Consider the following 17,486-nt stretch of genomic DNA (forward strand, 5'->3'; position numbering starts at 1 on the left):
CCTTGGATGTCTGGCATACTGTGCCATTGCTCTACCACTGAGCTACCAAACTGGCCTGACACAGGTTCAAGTCCTGGTAGAGCCTGCACTGAAAATTCTAGGTAATACATCTCTGTGTGAGCCAAATCTTCAAGTATAAGCTCTGTTTCTTTTTCGGAGCACAAAAATGGAAAAACTTAAAATATGTGACAATAGAAATCCTGGAATAATTTTATAATATTTTGCTCTGTTGTGACCATGAAGATTAAATTATAATGCAGCAAAATATAAAATCCAGGACTGCAAAATAAGGGTTGAATGAGCTGAATCCAGGATCCTGATAAACAAGCTCTATGGGCACCTAATACTAAGAAACGATTGACACCTAAATGCAGGGGTGCCAACTAGTAAAGTAGTCAAAAAATTACTGATTTAAGGGACCAATACTGACATACTTATTTACACCATATTAATAAATTGCCATCCTGAAAGTAAGAGTGGGATTTAATTTTATAAAAATGATTATCTGACCTCACCATCCTTGCACATTCTTTTATTGACAATAAGACGATGTTTTCATTATTGCACAAAATTATGTAAGGCAATAAAACAATCCTTAAACAAAAAGGTGTGTAGCAGATATTGAAATGCGAAACATATGTTGTCTTTACTTCAAATTCATCTGGTTTTTTATTGAAAAAAGATTATTAGCCTTATGAGGATGGGCGGGCACTTTTCACACACATGCTTAGAAAGATAACTTATTGTTGTAGAGAGGTGAAATAGATTATGTTTTGTTTATTTTGGAAGGATTTTTATATATATATATATATATATATATATATATATATATATATATATATATATATATATATATATATATATATATATAATGACAGGACTTTTAGCAAAGATGAAATTTATACATTTCACCTCCCAATAACTCAAGTTAAAGGAAGAAGAAGAAAATCAAAATTTTACACAAAATATTGTATTTGCTCCCCCCCCCGCCCCATCTACAGCACCACAATAGATCAAAATGTTAGAAAATGTAGTACATGGCAGTGGTATATATATTCCTACAACTATGCAAATTTGCATTGAAAATAGACTGGATAAAAAAAAAAAAAATCAGGAAAATTGGTTCTAGTGTCAGATGCATTATCCTCTTTGAATCATCATTAATTTAAATTTGCCTGTTCATGAGTTCCTAAGCTCAAAATACAAAGTCAGAAAACATCAACTGCAATCCACTTTTGTTTGGGGGTCTACAATAGAGGAACATAAGTTGAAAACATTGCTCATACACAATCCACATGCCAGATTTTAATTATCGATTAATTTAATGCACAAAAAACTAGAAATTAAGAATAAAATACTCACCCTCTTCTGGCCTGGTTCAGCAGGTCGGTTGTCGTAGTCATCCGGGAGCTGAAGCCAATCCTCTATGGTCTGTGCTTCTGACTTCCGCTTCTTCACTAAGCCGTCCAGCCGATCTGCAACAACATTAATATTCTACAGTTAATACACAGGATCACTGAATGTAAATCTACACTTAAATTTTAATGACATAACAACACACATTAGCACTAAATAAATAAAACTTATAAACAAATAAGTTATAATTTGACAACCATTTTTATTTTATGTTTACGTTTGCTCTCTTGCCTCTTTACGGCTAATTGTGACGAGGATGAATGATGATTATATGAAACTGTTGAAGGAACTTACAATGGAGAACCTGTGCCAAAACCAGGAGTGATGGTGGAAGACTTGGAGTCGACCACTCAACACGTTTAGCCAAGAAAGTGACACAATCAACTTCATGTGTGTGCAAAGTGATCAATAACTTTAATAACTCACTCTTTTTGCAAGGGAGAAGGCAGAATTAAGATAATGAAATAGCACTTCAAATTAATACATGTCAAACCAAATATAGGTGAATTTGAGATTTTGAAGGGAATATGTTTACAACTAGAGAGCAAAGGATCACCAGCCATCAGTGGCGTGCCCAGGATTTTCGAAAGGGAGGGGTTATATACACTTTTTCTGGTAGTCAGCTCTCATTTTTCCATCATTTCCTACCTTTGACGTTCTTTTTTTTAGGAACACTGGGCAAAAGGGAGGGGGGTTATAACCCCTACCAACCTACCCTTGGGCACACGCCACTGCCAGCCATCACCCATATAATACTTATGATTACATAATACTGTGCTCAAAGCATATTCTCATTTGTACACTCCTGCTCACATAAAGTGGCACTCTTTATAGGGTTGATCAATTGAAGCATGTGTCACTTTATCTGAACAGGAATGGACAGTGCATACAGTAATACTGTTTACCGGAAGTTATTCACAATGCCCTGCCACACAATTGTTAGAAATTCCTATGTGCACCTATGACACCCACGGCAAATATTCTACTTGAAATACATTATCATCTGAGTTTTCTTCAGTTAAAACACTTATTTTTCTAGAATTTTTGTCATTTATACTGCAGGTTTCTAAATTATCTAAAAAGATAATTCACTGCAAGACAACACTCACGGACTCCTACTAACAAGTGGTCCAGGTAAGAATCATAAAATAAATTTTTATTGTTCCATAGCACGCTGAAAAAACAAAACTAAAGTAAACCCTGTGGCATTAAAGTCCTTTTAGGACAAAGGCCTGCCTAAGTATTTACATTGGGTGATACACAGCCAGCACATTAGTCCTATCACCACTGTTGTCTGTCTTTTGAGACACAAGTCCGTTACTATTACTTTCAAGTATTCCCCAGTTAAAAAAAAGAAAGAATGCTGTCCCCTCGCCTTTCTGGACATGTCACCATACATAAGCCATTTTGGTACAAAAAAAAACAATTTAAAACACGAAATGTAATTTAATTTTCACTTAAAATCATGATATTTGTAGCTCAAAAATTTGCCATCTCAATATCTAACATATTTTCCCCAAAAATAATTCATCAAATGAAATTTGTTTTCTGTCATATGTAACCTTATAAGCAAATTCAAATTGCATTTCAGGATACCAAACTGCATATTCTACACCATGGCCATGCAGTCTAAGGCCTCAGGCTAAGAGACGTGCATTGGTTCGAGTCTCCTGGGAAAGAGCGTAACATCTTTTCTTCTGAGATTTCTGCCAGTGTATGGGACCAGTGGCCACCAGCCATTGTGAGGAAATTGGTAGAGATATGAATGAGTAGCGTAACCTGGTTATGGAAAACCTACGACAACGACTGGAGGTTCGTCGTGCTGACCACACATAACCTCGCAACCGGTTGGATGATCTCCCACTTCCGTGAGGCACGTGGGAGTGAGGCTGGCACTCGGTAGGTAGGCCTTGGACCTCAAGGGCTCTTGTGCGCTATTATTATACCAAACTGCATAGAGCTATGGTTAATGCCAATGCCTTCACAGTGAGGAGTCCTAAGTTCAATTCCCAGTATAGTTGGGGACCTACTGGAAAACAATATAATAGTGGACTGGTCTTGAAAACCATAATATAGTGATGGAGGATTTTGAAAAACCGATCATCCAATGAAAAGTTGTTTGTCAGGCATTGGGCCTCAAAGACTGTTGCAGCACAGTTTTTTTTTTCCTTCTCTTCAGCAAATGTGTAATCACTGAAGGGTTAACTCCCTACAGAGCAAATAGTATGGAAAAGGTAGTGATGAGCACTTTTTCTGTTCTTCAATTGTAAACACTTTGTTTGTCTTGCTCAACATTTTGCTGCAAAATGTACTTACTGTTTCTTTTAATTCTACAATGTCCATAGCTAGACAATGTGTAGAAAATGTAACTGGAAAACTCTAACACAATCAAGATTTGAACTGGGGACTATCCTACCAAACTGAGCATCTAAAAAGAATGACTTGGATCCCAATAACTTCTCCCCTCATCTTTGATCACCAACGGAATAATAAATGTTTACCATAAAATGTTCATCAATGTATAATGTCAAGACAAAAACAGCATAGAAGCATTATTGAAAGAAGAAACAACACTTGTTGACATTATACAAGTGTTTTTTTCTTTCAATAATGCTTCTATGCTATTTTTGTGTTTTAACTTGTCACTTTCCTGTCTTTTTAAGCTAATCGTGATGATGATGAGTAGAAGAAACTTTGATGGGACCCATGTCGACATTAGAACTTGAACTCGGAACCTTTGAAAGAGAGATCATGAAAATAAGTCTCAACTTGACACCATAAATTCATGGAATATTTTTGTTACAATCATGCGAGGAAATTAGAAGAGAAGATAATGGAAGCAGCAAAGATGATATCTTTTGCTTTATTATGTTCAATGAATGCTGTTCATTTTCCGATGATCAATACGTATGCAAGAGTTACAAAAACACCAGTGTTTGGGATTTTGCAGATTCATTTCAGTTATTTCAAGAATCAGTGATGAAGCATGAAGCAATGGTGAAGGTGCATCTCTAGTCCACAGTTATCAAATACAAAAAAGACAGAATAAGAGTTTCCTTTAATAATGAACATGCTTCAAGCTGTAAATACAGTTGAACTCCCATTTGGTGTTCTTGAATTTTTACATTTTCCCACTCAAAAGTTCTAGAGAAACAGCTCCTTGAAAAACATTAACCAAAGATCCATTGTATTTGTAATTTTACGTCACTCTCCTACCACTTTTGGCCAATTGTGATGATGAGGATAAGTGATGAAGATGAACTCACAAAGAGCATACGGTACCAAGATCAAAAGTCAACTACTCAAAGAGTTCAGACACCAAGGCAGTTGTTCCACTGTATTAGACAGGGAATGTGGGGTGTATGCCTTTAGAATTTTATGTCACAAGGTAGGAATTTCAGGAACATAAATTAAGAGTATTTGAAAATAAGATCCTTACAAAAAATATTTGGACCTAAAAGGGATGAGGAGACAGGTGAGTGGAGAAGGTTACATAATTTAGAACTACAAAATTTGTATTCATGTCCAGATATTATTAGAATGATTAAATCAAGAAGACTTAGCTGAGCAGGCCATGTGACATGAATGGCAGACGAAATAAAGTTTACAGAATTCTTGTTGGAAAACCTGACGGTAGGAGACCTGTGGGAGGGTTAAGATGAAGATGGAGGGATAACGTTGAGATGGACCTAAAGGAAATTGGTAGGGATGGAAAAGACTGGATAGATCTTGCTCAGGCCAGGGACAGATGGAAGGTCTGTGTTGCTGCAGCCATAAACCTTTGGGCTTAAGAAGGCTAGAGAGTTAACTAGTTAGTTAGGGAAGGAATTTCAAGTGTTAGGCATCAGAAAATTTAGAGATAACACCTTTCTCAATGACCAATGTGATGAACACCAACAGTTGCAAAGAAATACTTCGAAGAGTTCAATAATTTTAGAAACCAAATTACAGATGTCCTGATTTTTAGCTATGATAAAAAACTAAAAAACAATGAACTACAAGTTTAGACTTTGACAGAAGAGATAATAAATTTGTTTCAATATTAATTTATTTTACTGCACATGCCAATCTTCAAATAAATAGAGAGCAGAAGGAAATTTATATAACTGCTTCTACCTACAATTATACGATAGAGCTCATTGTCTGTCAACAGAGAAAAAATATATAAACACACACATTATTTTAAAATAAGAAACAGGTATACTTGTCCACAGTATATAATACGTAAATTTGGAACAATTCTGATTCTAAAGATCACTTACCTAGCTTTTCTCCTGAAGGCTCCATCTTTTCCCACTTGCTGACGTATATGTTTGTGCCTGTGTCCTGTAGGAATAACTTTCACAATTTAGAGAAAAAAATCACTCCACAATTCCCTCCACCAAGTACTTCTTCAATGGTGTTTTTTCTGCTCTATTCATTTCATCCCGTCTACCCAACACACCAAAAGCTATGTATGCTTATAAATGGTCAAAAGCACATCTTGCAACTGGCATTGCTTGCTTTATAAATTATTACATTTTTTAGTTTGGAAGAAAAATACATGATGGTATCATAAGATCAATATGCACAAGTATAAATATGGCTGAGGAAAAAAGATAATAATTAATTTCATGTGTACATTTATATAAGAGAACTCTACGAAGATTCATACGACATTGAATATATATTATTACAAAATAATAAAACAATCCACACTTAAAAGTAGTTTCTATTCCTTAGGGAGATTTCAAACTGAAATGACAAACAAGTGCCACGTGTCACTTCAGACCCAACCAATCGACAGCATGCTTGTGTCACATGTTATGCTGCTACACTGTGAAATGTTGCTATTGGTTGGTTCGTCCCCAAGTGATACATGCTGCACATTGCTTGTCAGTTTGGTGCGTAAGCTCCCTTCAAGGTGATATTTTGTCCTAGTTTCATTAGATAGTAAAAGATCAAGGTACAAACTGCTCTTTTCAAGGCTTCAAGAATTCAAGTTAAAGCCTAGAGGAGGACACAGACAGCCTAACCATGTGATGCGTGTGTACCTGGATACTTTTTGACTTGGACTTGAGACAGAAACAAATAGAATAAAAGTCACCTCTGGGAGAAATAAAAACCATCTCTAATTGTGAACTAAAATATTATTTTGTAACAATTTGACAGGCATAAGAACACAGGTAACACATACAAATACTTCAATTATATACACCAGTCCATATAATGCACAGAAAAATATGGATTCACACTAAAAACTTGTAAAATGCAACGTTCGGTATGCATTTAAATCTCTAACCACCCATGTACATAGAGGAAAAATGAGTGTGACTCAATGCAGTGACATTCCCATTCCAAAGTAGGTTGTGTAATGAGAAATATTAATCAATGCTTTTGACCTTTTACCCTTGTTATTTTGATGAGATTAAATTTCCCTTATACACACCCCAGTGATTTCTCTACATGTTACATTTCTTGAACAGTTGCAAATGTGCAGTGCTGTATATTACATTAATATGTATATGCTGCCAGGAAAAATACATATTAGAAGTCCAATATACTAAATACAGTATAACTTGTTTTTAGCATTCAATTTGCTGATTCTATACAAGTTTAACTATACACAGGGAAAAAACTTGAGCAAATTTTGAAACTATTTTTTTTCACAGATAATATTCAAATCATTGGTAATTGAACAGTCCTTAAAATTTTCACAATAGTGAACATTTCATTAAAGAAAATTAAAGTTACGGTATATTTTTTGCTATTTATAATATTTCGAAATTCAGACAAGTTGACAATGTGAAAATGAAAGTTAATTTTTCACTGTAGTAAAAGGTATTACAGTTTTTGTAACAGAATAATTTATAAAATTCACACTCCTCAATAGCTCGCCTTGTTGTTTTGACACTTGAAAGATATTTAAACATAACATTGTAATAGAACTACTAATAATGCTGTTAGAGTAGTTGGAATGTTTATTTCATGTAAATTCAAACAGGAAAAGAACGAACTTTATGTCACTGATTCCAGTAATTTTAACATAGTGTACTGTAAGTGTGAACCCTTTTTCACATTCCTGGATTTTACATTTTCCCACATTATTCATTCAATCTTGATGAACCCAACATAGCAAAATGTTATAAAATTTTCCTGTTTTACATTTTCCCACGTTTTAAAATTTTTCATCTTGTTCCCCTGAAAAACGTAAAATTGAGGTTCCATTGTATCACCATACAATATGCTAAAATCAATCATTTTAGATTTTTGGACCATCAATGTTGAGTTATTAAATTTCAACAATTAAAAAATTTACCCAAAAATCTGTAAGGAGTTTTTAAATGTTTCAATCATTGGAGGAGGTTGAGAATGGGGTAAACGAGTTTTTGACATGTACACTGACCAAGTACTGTTGATGTGGAATCGACAATTGGCAAAAATAAAGGCTAAGGTTACAGCTACGGATGAAATTTAATTCCACGAATGAACATTTAAGAAATTTTGAATCAACATAAAAATGGCTATTGTAATACAAAAGCCATAATAAGCACAAGGTTTTCTGCCTTACTTAGCACCAGTTTCTGGATGTCTTTATTCCCCACATATTCATGTACTTGCATTGAAACACAAGAGTAATGTTTAAAACTTCACTAAAATGTTATGGTAAGAATTTTAACATTACTGTGTGGTAATGCAAATTTTGCACACTTAGAATATGTCTGAAAACATGTTGTTGCTACCTATCCATGCCAGTCTCTGAGCTGTGGTCATTCATATATTAGCCCCTCCCTCTCCTCTAATAGGGGTACAAATTAAATCCCAGGATTGAACAAAGCTATTTACTAGGGCTGAGCCGATATCACTTTCAACCGATACTCATATGCTTACCAATTCACACCTATACTGTTAATGGTACCTTAAAAATTGTAGCAGTTCAAAACATCAATTAATATTACTGGCTGAGTAATCCATTCTAATTATATGCATCAATTTACCAGAGCATTGCTTCAAAATATGCAAGAATTACATCAGTATATTAAAATACTTGTTATGTTACATATCATCACCACCCTTCGCCGTTTCCTGCCTCTGGCTGGGTCGGCATCTAAACTTCAAGTTTGCACAATTCCCAGGATAATTAGGTGCTGCGGAAGTGTTGTGTCGAAATACTTTCCTTCTTGAGGCAACACTTTTTCAATGTGGAAACAGCATGAAACTGAAATTTTTCTGACACTTAACCACCCCTTAGGCATCAACAGTCGAAAATGTTAAAAGGGTCTTTTGACAATTATAAGCTGGTTCAGCATATTGTTGACCAGGACAATAAAACATCAGGGCACATTTACTGCACTTTGGAATTGTGCTATGCGTTTTAAATTGTGGGGTAGCTTTAAGATGTGGCAAGGTAAGAACATCCATGTACTTTACACATCATTTTTATATTTTCGCAATATGGTCCAGTAAGAATATGATGAAAGAAAAAAGATGATGGGCACAGAGAAAAGACAATTGAAGACTGTGTTTGCTTACACTCCCTACAATCAAGTTATATTATAAATGCTTTACATGTGTTTGTATGTCATTGTTCTGAAAGGGCACTTGAGTAAAAATATCATTCCTAATTCTTGTATGAAGTAAAATTTGTATGCATATTTCATTAGATGTGCGATATGGTTGAGTTCAAGGTTTAAAGATACACGAACAACACTGAGGACTTTACTCAATAACAGTGCTTCTTGACTGGAAAATTGGGGGTGGAGGGGGGAGCAAGAGAATGAGGGAGAGTGAAGGACAAATGCTATTTTTATTTGGACAAAATATTGTACTTAAAACTTGTTGCACTATTCTAGTACTCTCAATCCTAAAGGTGAAATCAGCAAAATATCAAACTTTTAAGGGTCTCCTTTAATGTACAAATTTATTATCTCCAAGTAGGCAGAAGATCTGTCAGTTTTGAGGAATTCTTCCATTCATTTGTTATATTATTAGTTTATGTTTAGTTTGAAGAAATATTGCTACTTGGAAGTGGATGTGAAAGCACATCCTCTATATTCTACATAGGTGTGGCACTCTTTTAAGTTTGGTGTTTATATTTTCCACATGCACACACACACACACATATGCACTAGTAAAAATTACCCATGTTTTGACTGTGACACAAAGCCAGAAAATTCAAATGAGTTGGCAGAAGTTGATAAACTCTGTTTCTTTTCAAGCAATAATTGTTTTAAAAAGATAAAACTAATACCAAGACTAAGTTTGTCACCCAGAGTGAGCAATATGCATATTTAATACAATCTGTTAAATTGTACTTGCTGCAATTTTTCTTTACAATGGCGAAAGCAGATTTAACATTAGAAATTAATGTACAAAGCACTTGATGAGACAAAAATATCCTCTTTTTGTACAACATATGTTATTAAGCTAAGCTATCCTAATGTGCTTGTGTTTAGTACTGCTATTCTTATATTATGTATTCAAATATCTTAAGATAACTATCTTAATGCTTGTCAATCTAAGTTATTGCATTCTTCTTAGGTTCTTATAGTATAGGATGAAGTAAGGCAGGGCCGCCGTTAGGGGTGTGTGACACGTGCCACTGCACAGGGCCTCGTGCTTTGAGGGGCCTCGCTCTTCAGAGATATTTATGTAGTTACATCTTTTATTCACATTAGTTTCTTGTGCAAACGCGATCAGATTAGAACAGATGAAAGAAACGAAAAGGCATGTACATTAATGATACAGCTCTATTTGCAATCGACTATAGAAAAAGGAAACGAAAGTTTGAAACTGTCACCACACGCCTGCTGAGAAAACAAGTGAACAGAAATTTTACACCGTCCATAGCACACTTGAATTTCTTGTTTGTGACCCGCCCGAACATCCTACCGATTTCCTGTCATAAACTTTATTGTTCGATATACTAAATTTGAGGGTGCACCGCCTCCACTCGTTTGACGATGCTGAGAAAAGAGGGTAGGCCCAGGCAGCAAACACAGGTCAAAGGACCTTGGGGTAGGCAATTGCTGAAACACTTGTCCCAGTCGGCATATTCCTATTGGTATTGGAACAAAATTGTTGCTAAAATTGAAATAAAGATCTGAAGATACTTTTATTTTTATTTCCTTAAACCCCAGAGAAGGGACATTTGCAGATTTTAATAGCATTTGATCACGATTGCAATGAGCCGACAAGTCTCAAGCAAAAAGAATACATTTTGGTTTCAAGTCAAAATGGTTTGTTTGAACCAGCAGTGCCTTAATTAAGAGGTATTTCAGAATGAACATCATCTTTTTTTAAAAAAAATCAAAATGCTCTCCCAGGGTGGCATATAAAGGGGGGACAACAAGGAATCCCCCTCTGGTTTTTGCATCCCCTCTCTGATTGCTAATTTTTGGGTTGGGGGACTTCATATGTAATTTACATAAATATCCTGATACTTCAGGAGCAGTGCCTGAAATTTCCCTCCCCCAATTGGAAACCACAGCTGTTAAAGATCCAGGAACACATAGATTCTAATGGGTTCTATTGGGTTCTGCAACAGGACCAGAACAATTCTAGCACAATTTAATTTCGGTCCAAGTTGCATATTGTTTCATTGAAAGAAAAAAGTTGGTGGACCTTCTTTAAATAGATCCGGAAAAAAATGATTCCTGGACAATATTTAAATTCATCCTGAAAAAGGTTCCTGTACTGTATTTAAATTGATCCGGAAAAAAGTTGCTGCACCGTATTTAAATTCATCCAGGATAAACATTCCTGCACCGTATTTAAATTGACCCTAACAAGGTTCCTGGACCGTATTTAAATTGACCCTAAAAAGATTCCTCGACCGTATTTAAATTGACCCTAAAAAGGTTCCTCGACCGTATTTAAATTGACCCTAAAAAGGTTCATGGACCGTATTTAAATCGACCCTAAAAAGATTCTTCGACCGTATTTAAATTGACCCTAAAAAGGTTCCTGGACCGTATTTAAATTGACCCTAAAAAGGTTCATGGACCGTATTTAAATTGACCCTAAAAAGATTCCTCGACCGTATTTAAATTGACCCTAAAAAGGTTCCTGGACCGTATTTAAATTGACCCTAAAAAGGTTCATGGACCGTATTTAAATTGACCCTAAAAAGATTCCTCGACCGTATTTAAATTGACCCTAAAAAGATTCCTCGACCGTATTTAAATTGACCCTAAAAAGGTTCATGGACCGTATTTAAATTGACCCTAAAAAGATTCCTCGACCGTATTTAAATTGACCCTAAAAAGGTTCATGGACCATATTTAAATTGACCCTAAAAAGATTCCTGGACCGTATTTAAATTGACCCTAAAAAGATTCCTCGACCGTATTTAAATTGACCCTAAAAAGGTTCCTGGACCGTATTTAAATTGACCCTAAAAAGGTTCATGGACCGTATTTAAATTGACCCTAAAAAGATTCCTCGACCGTATTTAAATTGACCCTAAAAAGATTCCTCGACCGTATTTAAATTGACCCTAAAAAGGTTCATGGACCGTATTTAAATTGACCCTAAAAAGATTCCTCGACCGTATTTAAATTGACCCTAAAAAGGTTCATGGACCGTATTTAAATTGACCCTAAAAAGGTTCCTGGACAGTATTTAAATTGACCCTAAAAAGGTTCATGGACCGTATTTAAATTGACCCTAAAAAGATTCCTCGACCGTATTTAAATTGACCCTAAAAAGATTCCTCGACCGTATTTAAATTGACCCTAAAAAGGTTCATGGACCGTATTTAAATTGACCCTAAAAAGATTCCTCGACCGTATTTAAATTGACCCTAAAAAGGTTCCTGGACCGTATTTAAATTGATCCTAAAAAGATTCCTCGGCCGTATTTAAATTGACCCTAAAAAGGTTCATGGACCATATTTAAATTGACCCTAAAAAGATTCCTGGACCGTATTTAAATTGACCCTAAAAAGATTCCTCGACCGTATTTAAATTGACCCTAAAAAGGTTCCTGGACCGTATTTAAATTGACCCTAAAAAGGTTCATGGACCGTATTTAAATTGACCCTAAAAAGATTCCTCGACCGTATTTAAATTGACCCTAAAAAGATTCCTCGACCGTATTTAAATTGACCCTAAAAAGGTTCATGGACCGTATTTAAATTGACCCTAAAAAGATTCCTCGACCGTATTTAAATTGACCCTAAAAAGGTTCCTGGACCGTATTTAAATTGACCCTAAAAAGGTTCATGGACCGTATTTAAATTGACCCTAAAAAGATTCCTCGACCGTATTTAAATTGACCCTAAAAAGGTTCCTGGACCGTATTTAAATTGACCCTAAAAAGATTCCACGACCGTATTTAAATTGACCCTAAAAAGGTTCCTGGACAGTATTTAAATTGACCCTAAAAAGGTTCCTGGACCGTATTTAAATTGACCCTAAAAAGATTCCACGACCGTATTTAAATTGACCCTAAAAAGGTTCCTGGACAGTATTTAAATTGACCCTAAAAAGATTCCTCGACCGTATTTAAATTGATCGGGACAAAAGATTCCTGGAACGAATTTAAATACTTTACAGATAAGAAGGTTCTTTACGGTCCAGAACCCATTTACACTTGCTAACTTTCTCTCCTGGACTGGAATTGAATTTATTTAAAATTCCTGGACCTTTAACAACCCTGCTGGAAGTATTTCCAAATGGGATTCTCTCGCCATAGAATATGACGTAAAAATTCGATTTCAGTGATGTGATTGACAACTTTGTTACGCAAGAGGAGCAATGTAAATTACATATGAGAAGTAATCTACATTGTTTTCTCTTCATTGTATTTGTGTTCTCTGAAGGAAATTCCTTCTACCATAGCATACTACATGAAATGTCCATACTATCAGAACATCAATGTGCCCAGATCTGGGCTCAAAATGGAAAATGTTAGTGGGATGGATGTTTTTAAATCTTGGGGGTAGCTGTGGAGATGTGTTCTTCGAGGGTGGTAGCACCGAAACTAGACCTGAACTATCAAAAAGTTAACAAAACTGTTTGTCGTGATGTCCTCTACATGCTGCCAAGTTTCGTTGGTGGTTTACGGGAAGTATTTGTGTTGAAGGGAGGGGGTTGGAGTTTGAGTTCAATTTTAAGTTCATTTTATGCACAGATAGGCTAATTGAGACTGTACCTACAAATTTAAAAATGGGATTCGAACCATTACTCGATTACATTACAAGGAAATGACGTTAACATTACGCAATCGGAAAGTGCGTTAGGTGGGAGAAGAGTAATTAATAGTGACTTTGGTTGTAGTGCAGAATTTTACGAGTAATTGAAGGTGTGCATATTTTTCATATTTTTGAATTTACATAATATTAGGGCCTCACAAGTGTAGTTTGCACAGGGTCTCGCATTTGCTAACGGCGGCCCTGAAGTAAGGTATATCTGAAAAACTGAAATCCCATTTTTTGAATTTTTTATCAACATGAAAGATGTTAATTTATTGTGAAATACACTGTACAATAATACACATGAACTCATGTTATTCATACTGGAGATAAACACAATAAGTGCAATTTCAAAAAAACATCTATGAAATGATGCACTGCTTGTCCCAAATATTATGTTGCAAAAACATCAACTGTAATTTGCTAAACAAATATACTTATTTTTAATTTAGCGTATTGCTGGATCTAACATCTCATTTTCTCCTTTCGAAATTACTTTCAACACATGGTTATAGGGAATTTAAACATTAAATTTGTTTAGCATATTGTTCACGTCAAACACATATTTCATTTTAGCTTCAAGCCCACTGGCGCATGTGTGTGCATGTGTAGTATGAATATGTGCACGGTGTATTAACAGTGTATATGGAATGCACATGATAAGAAATCCCCGTCACCCATATTTCAAAAAGTATTCACCCATCACAACATGTGTAATATCTGCAACTTGTACATTTATAAAATGTAAGTAGGAATGTATAGAAAAAAACTGGTGACAAACACATACACAATAATGAGTTTGCACTTCACTTCAGGGTTGCACATTTGTTTCTTTTCCCCCTCCTTTGGGAAAAAAAGCTGCAACAAAAAAACTGTTAATGCACTTGCATGAAAGTAATGAACTGTGGAGACACCCAAGTATTAATTGGCCAATGGTGCCTTCAGGATTTTTCACTTTGTTTTTCATTCTCGGTGCTCTCTCTTACCTCCTCTGCCTCTTCTTCATCTTCTTCTTTGTCATCTTTTGTACCTCCATTTTCTTCTACTACTTCCTGGACATCATCATCATCCAGTGTTATTTCCTCAACCTTCTTTTCCTCTTTGTCCTCAACTGTATCTTCCATTTCAACCTTCACAGAAAAATTTCAATCATTTTGAAGATTTTACAAGTATGACAAAACTAATATACCTATCTATAACTGTACTCTATTATTGTTAGTGAAATATTGTATTGAATGTTCCTAATTTTCATCATTATCAAATATGGTGCTAGTACTAATACACACAAACGACAGTTCAACATGACATGAACAAGCCTTGTATTGTAGCTCATCAACTTTGGAATTAGCATGCCAATAAGGGCTACTGATGTGATGCCATCTATTGCAGCAATTTTGACAAGTAGCCTTGTAATTGATTAACTGGTTCATAGAGCCACATATTTATGGTAAGTAAAAGATCAAGATATCGGTACAAAAACTGGTCATATTTCTCGGGATCAAAAGTGATATATAAAATAGTATATTAGTAGAGGCATATATTTTTGGTAAACAAAAAACAAAATTTCGGTACAAAAACAGAGTAGATTTCGGGTTCAAAAGCGGTAAATAAAATGTTAATATAATCCCAAATTTGATTTAAAAACTGCACTATTACACAAAATAAACATATCCCTTCTAATAGCACATTAATCATTACCAGAATACAGTCAACTCTCGATTCAACGACCTTTGACAGTTCCCGGGAAAAGGGTCGTTATTTCGAAGGGGTCGTTATTGGAATTTGCCCCAATTTTCTGCTTAAACGGAGCTCAAACGGACACAAAGATGCATAGGAGATGGTAACACCATTTATCCTGGTAGTTATACAACCTGTTATGTACAGGACGCGTGTTGTGAGAAGGAAAATAGAACATGAAAACGTTTTCACAAAAAATAATGTTACTTACTTTCAATTGTGCACAGTCGTTGCTTTTCCAGGAAATTCTTACAATTATAGTTCATGAGAAAGCCGTTTGCACCGAGACCTATGGAAAGGAAAACAATCTCTCGCTTATTGCAAGCGAAACTCGAAGAATCTTGACACCAGTTACACTGGCGCCAGCAAAAGTCGGGAGATAATCGGGCACAATGAATGTTGGATTTTATACGTGTCTAGTGGAGCATTGTCTGTTACAAGATTAACTGGTAAGATTAGATCTCTCGGGAGAAACAACACAACCTTTCTAGGCACCAGACAAAAAAAAAAGGCGGGGCTGTAATTTTCTTTCTGGTTCAGCTGTGTAAAATACATCGCAAAAAAAAAAAACACGTTTTCTTTGCTTCAACCAACTCCATTCACCCTCCCCCCTTCCCCATTCAAGGGAGCAGTCCAAACTCCTTCTTTGACTTGCATTGTAATCCAGTGTGAAAAAGGAAACGCGCAACTTGCGATTTGTCTTCACCCAATGCGTATTCTAGGACACGTCATTAAACAGCGTCCCAGTCGAAAGCCATTTAGGTTTGGAATTGAATTTCACTTTAAACTGTATATTTAGTCCCGATTAGCCCATCAGCATAAAATGAACTGAAAACAAGCTTCATGAAACTGCGCACTTTTACATGTCAAAATGGTAGATCGTTATTTACTCTCACGTTAATCGATGATTTAATGTTGGATTTAGGAGTATTCCCGATGTCAAACACCCACTCCTCCAAAAGTTTTCACCTTGAATAATGTCTTTCTAATCGATCTCAGCGACCATTCCTACATTGAGCACTTTTTTTTTCTTCACATGAATGGTTCTGAAGAAAAGCGGATCGGCTGGAAGTTCGAGCAACAGGTGGCGGAAGAGAAAAGTCCCAGCATTTTAAAGATAACGCAACTGTCGAAGACTGAACTTTTAACAGTAGTGTAAAGAAGAAAGAAATGTCTCTTGCTTTACGTTTTACCATGCAACAGACAATAATACGGGTAATATTTCCTATGCAGACAACAGCATAAAAAAAGACCTGAATTCTGCAATTATCAACATTGCCGTGCACACCAGTGGTGGAAAATAAGCTGGGAAAAGGGGGGGAGGGTTAATTTTTTTATTCTGTTTTTGTTCGTTTTCAAGAATATATCCAGAACTGGTTGCCCCATTTTAGACGTTAAAGGAAGAGGGGTGGGTCCACTTCCACCCTCGCCTGTAATCAGCCCGTGTGCCCACACGAGCAAGAAAATCGCCCCTCCCCCCTTTGCTGACAGGAAAAAGGGGAGAAGTCAGTCAGCCAACGGAACTCTTTTTTTGGCAGATAGCAGATATTACGACACAATTAGGAAAACGTATGAAGTGGGGAAACGGGAGTTATGATGCACGTAATATCGAAGTAAACTTTTGTGGAAACCTGGATGACAACGCATTAAGCGGGTTGACGATCTTTAGTTCACCTATGTGGCTTTGATTATCTCTAACAGTTTCGCTTTTTTATGAAGTGTTGCAGGGAACAAAGAACACGTTTTGAATGAAAGCGGTTACCGGAAGTTGTCGGCTACAAGGCCGAGAGTTGAATACTCACGGGAACCTGCTGAACTCTAAGTCAGAGCTGGACAGATGGGCCAGACTTCCAGGCGCCACGCATCTGTATTTTCGAACATTCCTGCGATCTTATCTCTCAAGGTGGTGTATTTATCGATGAAAGAGCTTGACCTGCCATACACATTGGCAAAGACTGCAAGTCCAGCAGTCATTTCGGGCTGCTCCCCCCCTCCTCACCTGCGAGTTTTCAGCAGCTCTTAGGACAAGGAAACAAGTCAAGGTCGATTTAAAATAACATCCAAGCACATTCGATCTTCTCTTCTCGCGTATCCAAGAGAAAGCATGGCAAAACAAGCCTGGCACGTTGGGTAGCGGCCGTCCGGTGCGGGGTAACAT

At 36.1% G+C, this 17,486-nt stretch overlaps 1 protein-coding gene across 8 annotated transcripts in view; it reads right to left on the reverse strand.

Moving 5' to 3' along the window:
- Positions 1–17,486, reverse strand: part of ZAP3 (protein) — a 245,671-nt gene that overhangs the window by 1,423 nt on the left and 226,762 nt on the right. For 7 of the 8 annotated variants that reach the window (XM_083111269.1, XM_083111268.1, XM_083111264.1 and 4 more), the window contains 3 exons: positions 14,578–14,721; positions 5,679–5,742; positions 1,363–1,475 (listed from right to left, as the gene is read on the reverse strand). In XM_083111269.1, coding sequence (XP_082967395.1) covers positions 1,363–1,475; positions 5,679–5,742; positions 14,578–14,721 — 321 coding nt within the window. The remainder of the gene's footprint in view (positions 1–1,362; positions 1,476–5,678; positions 5,743–14,577; positions 14,722–17,486) is intronic. The other variant, XR_014440724.1, reaches the window with a different exon arrangement.

This window comes from Lepisma saccharinum, chromosome 25 (genome assembly GCF_977018435.1).
Source record: "Lepisma saccharinum chromosome 25, izLepSacc3.1, whole genome shotgun sequence".
NCBI lineage: Eukaryota > Metazoa > Arthropoda > Insecta > Zygentoma > Lepismatidae > Lepisma > Lepisma saccharinum.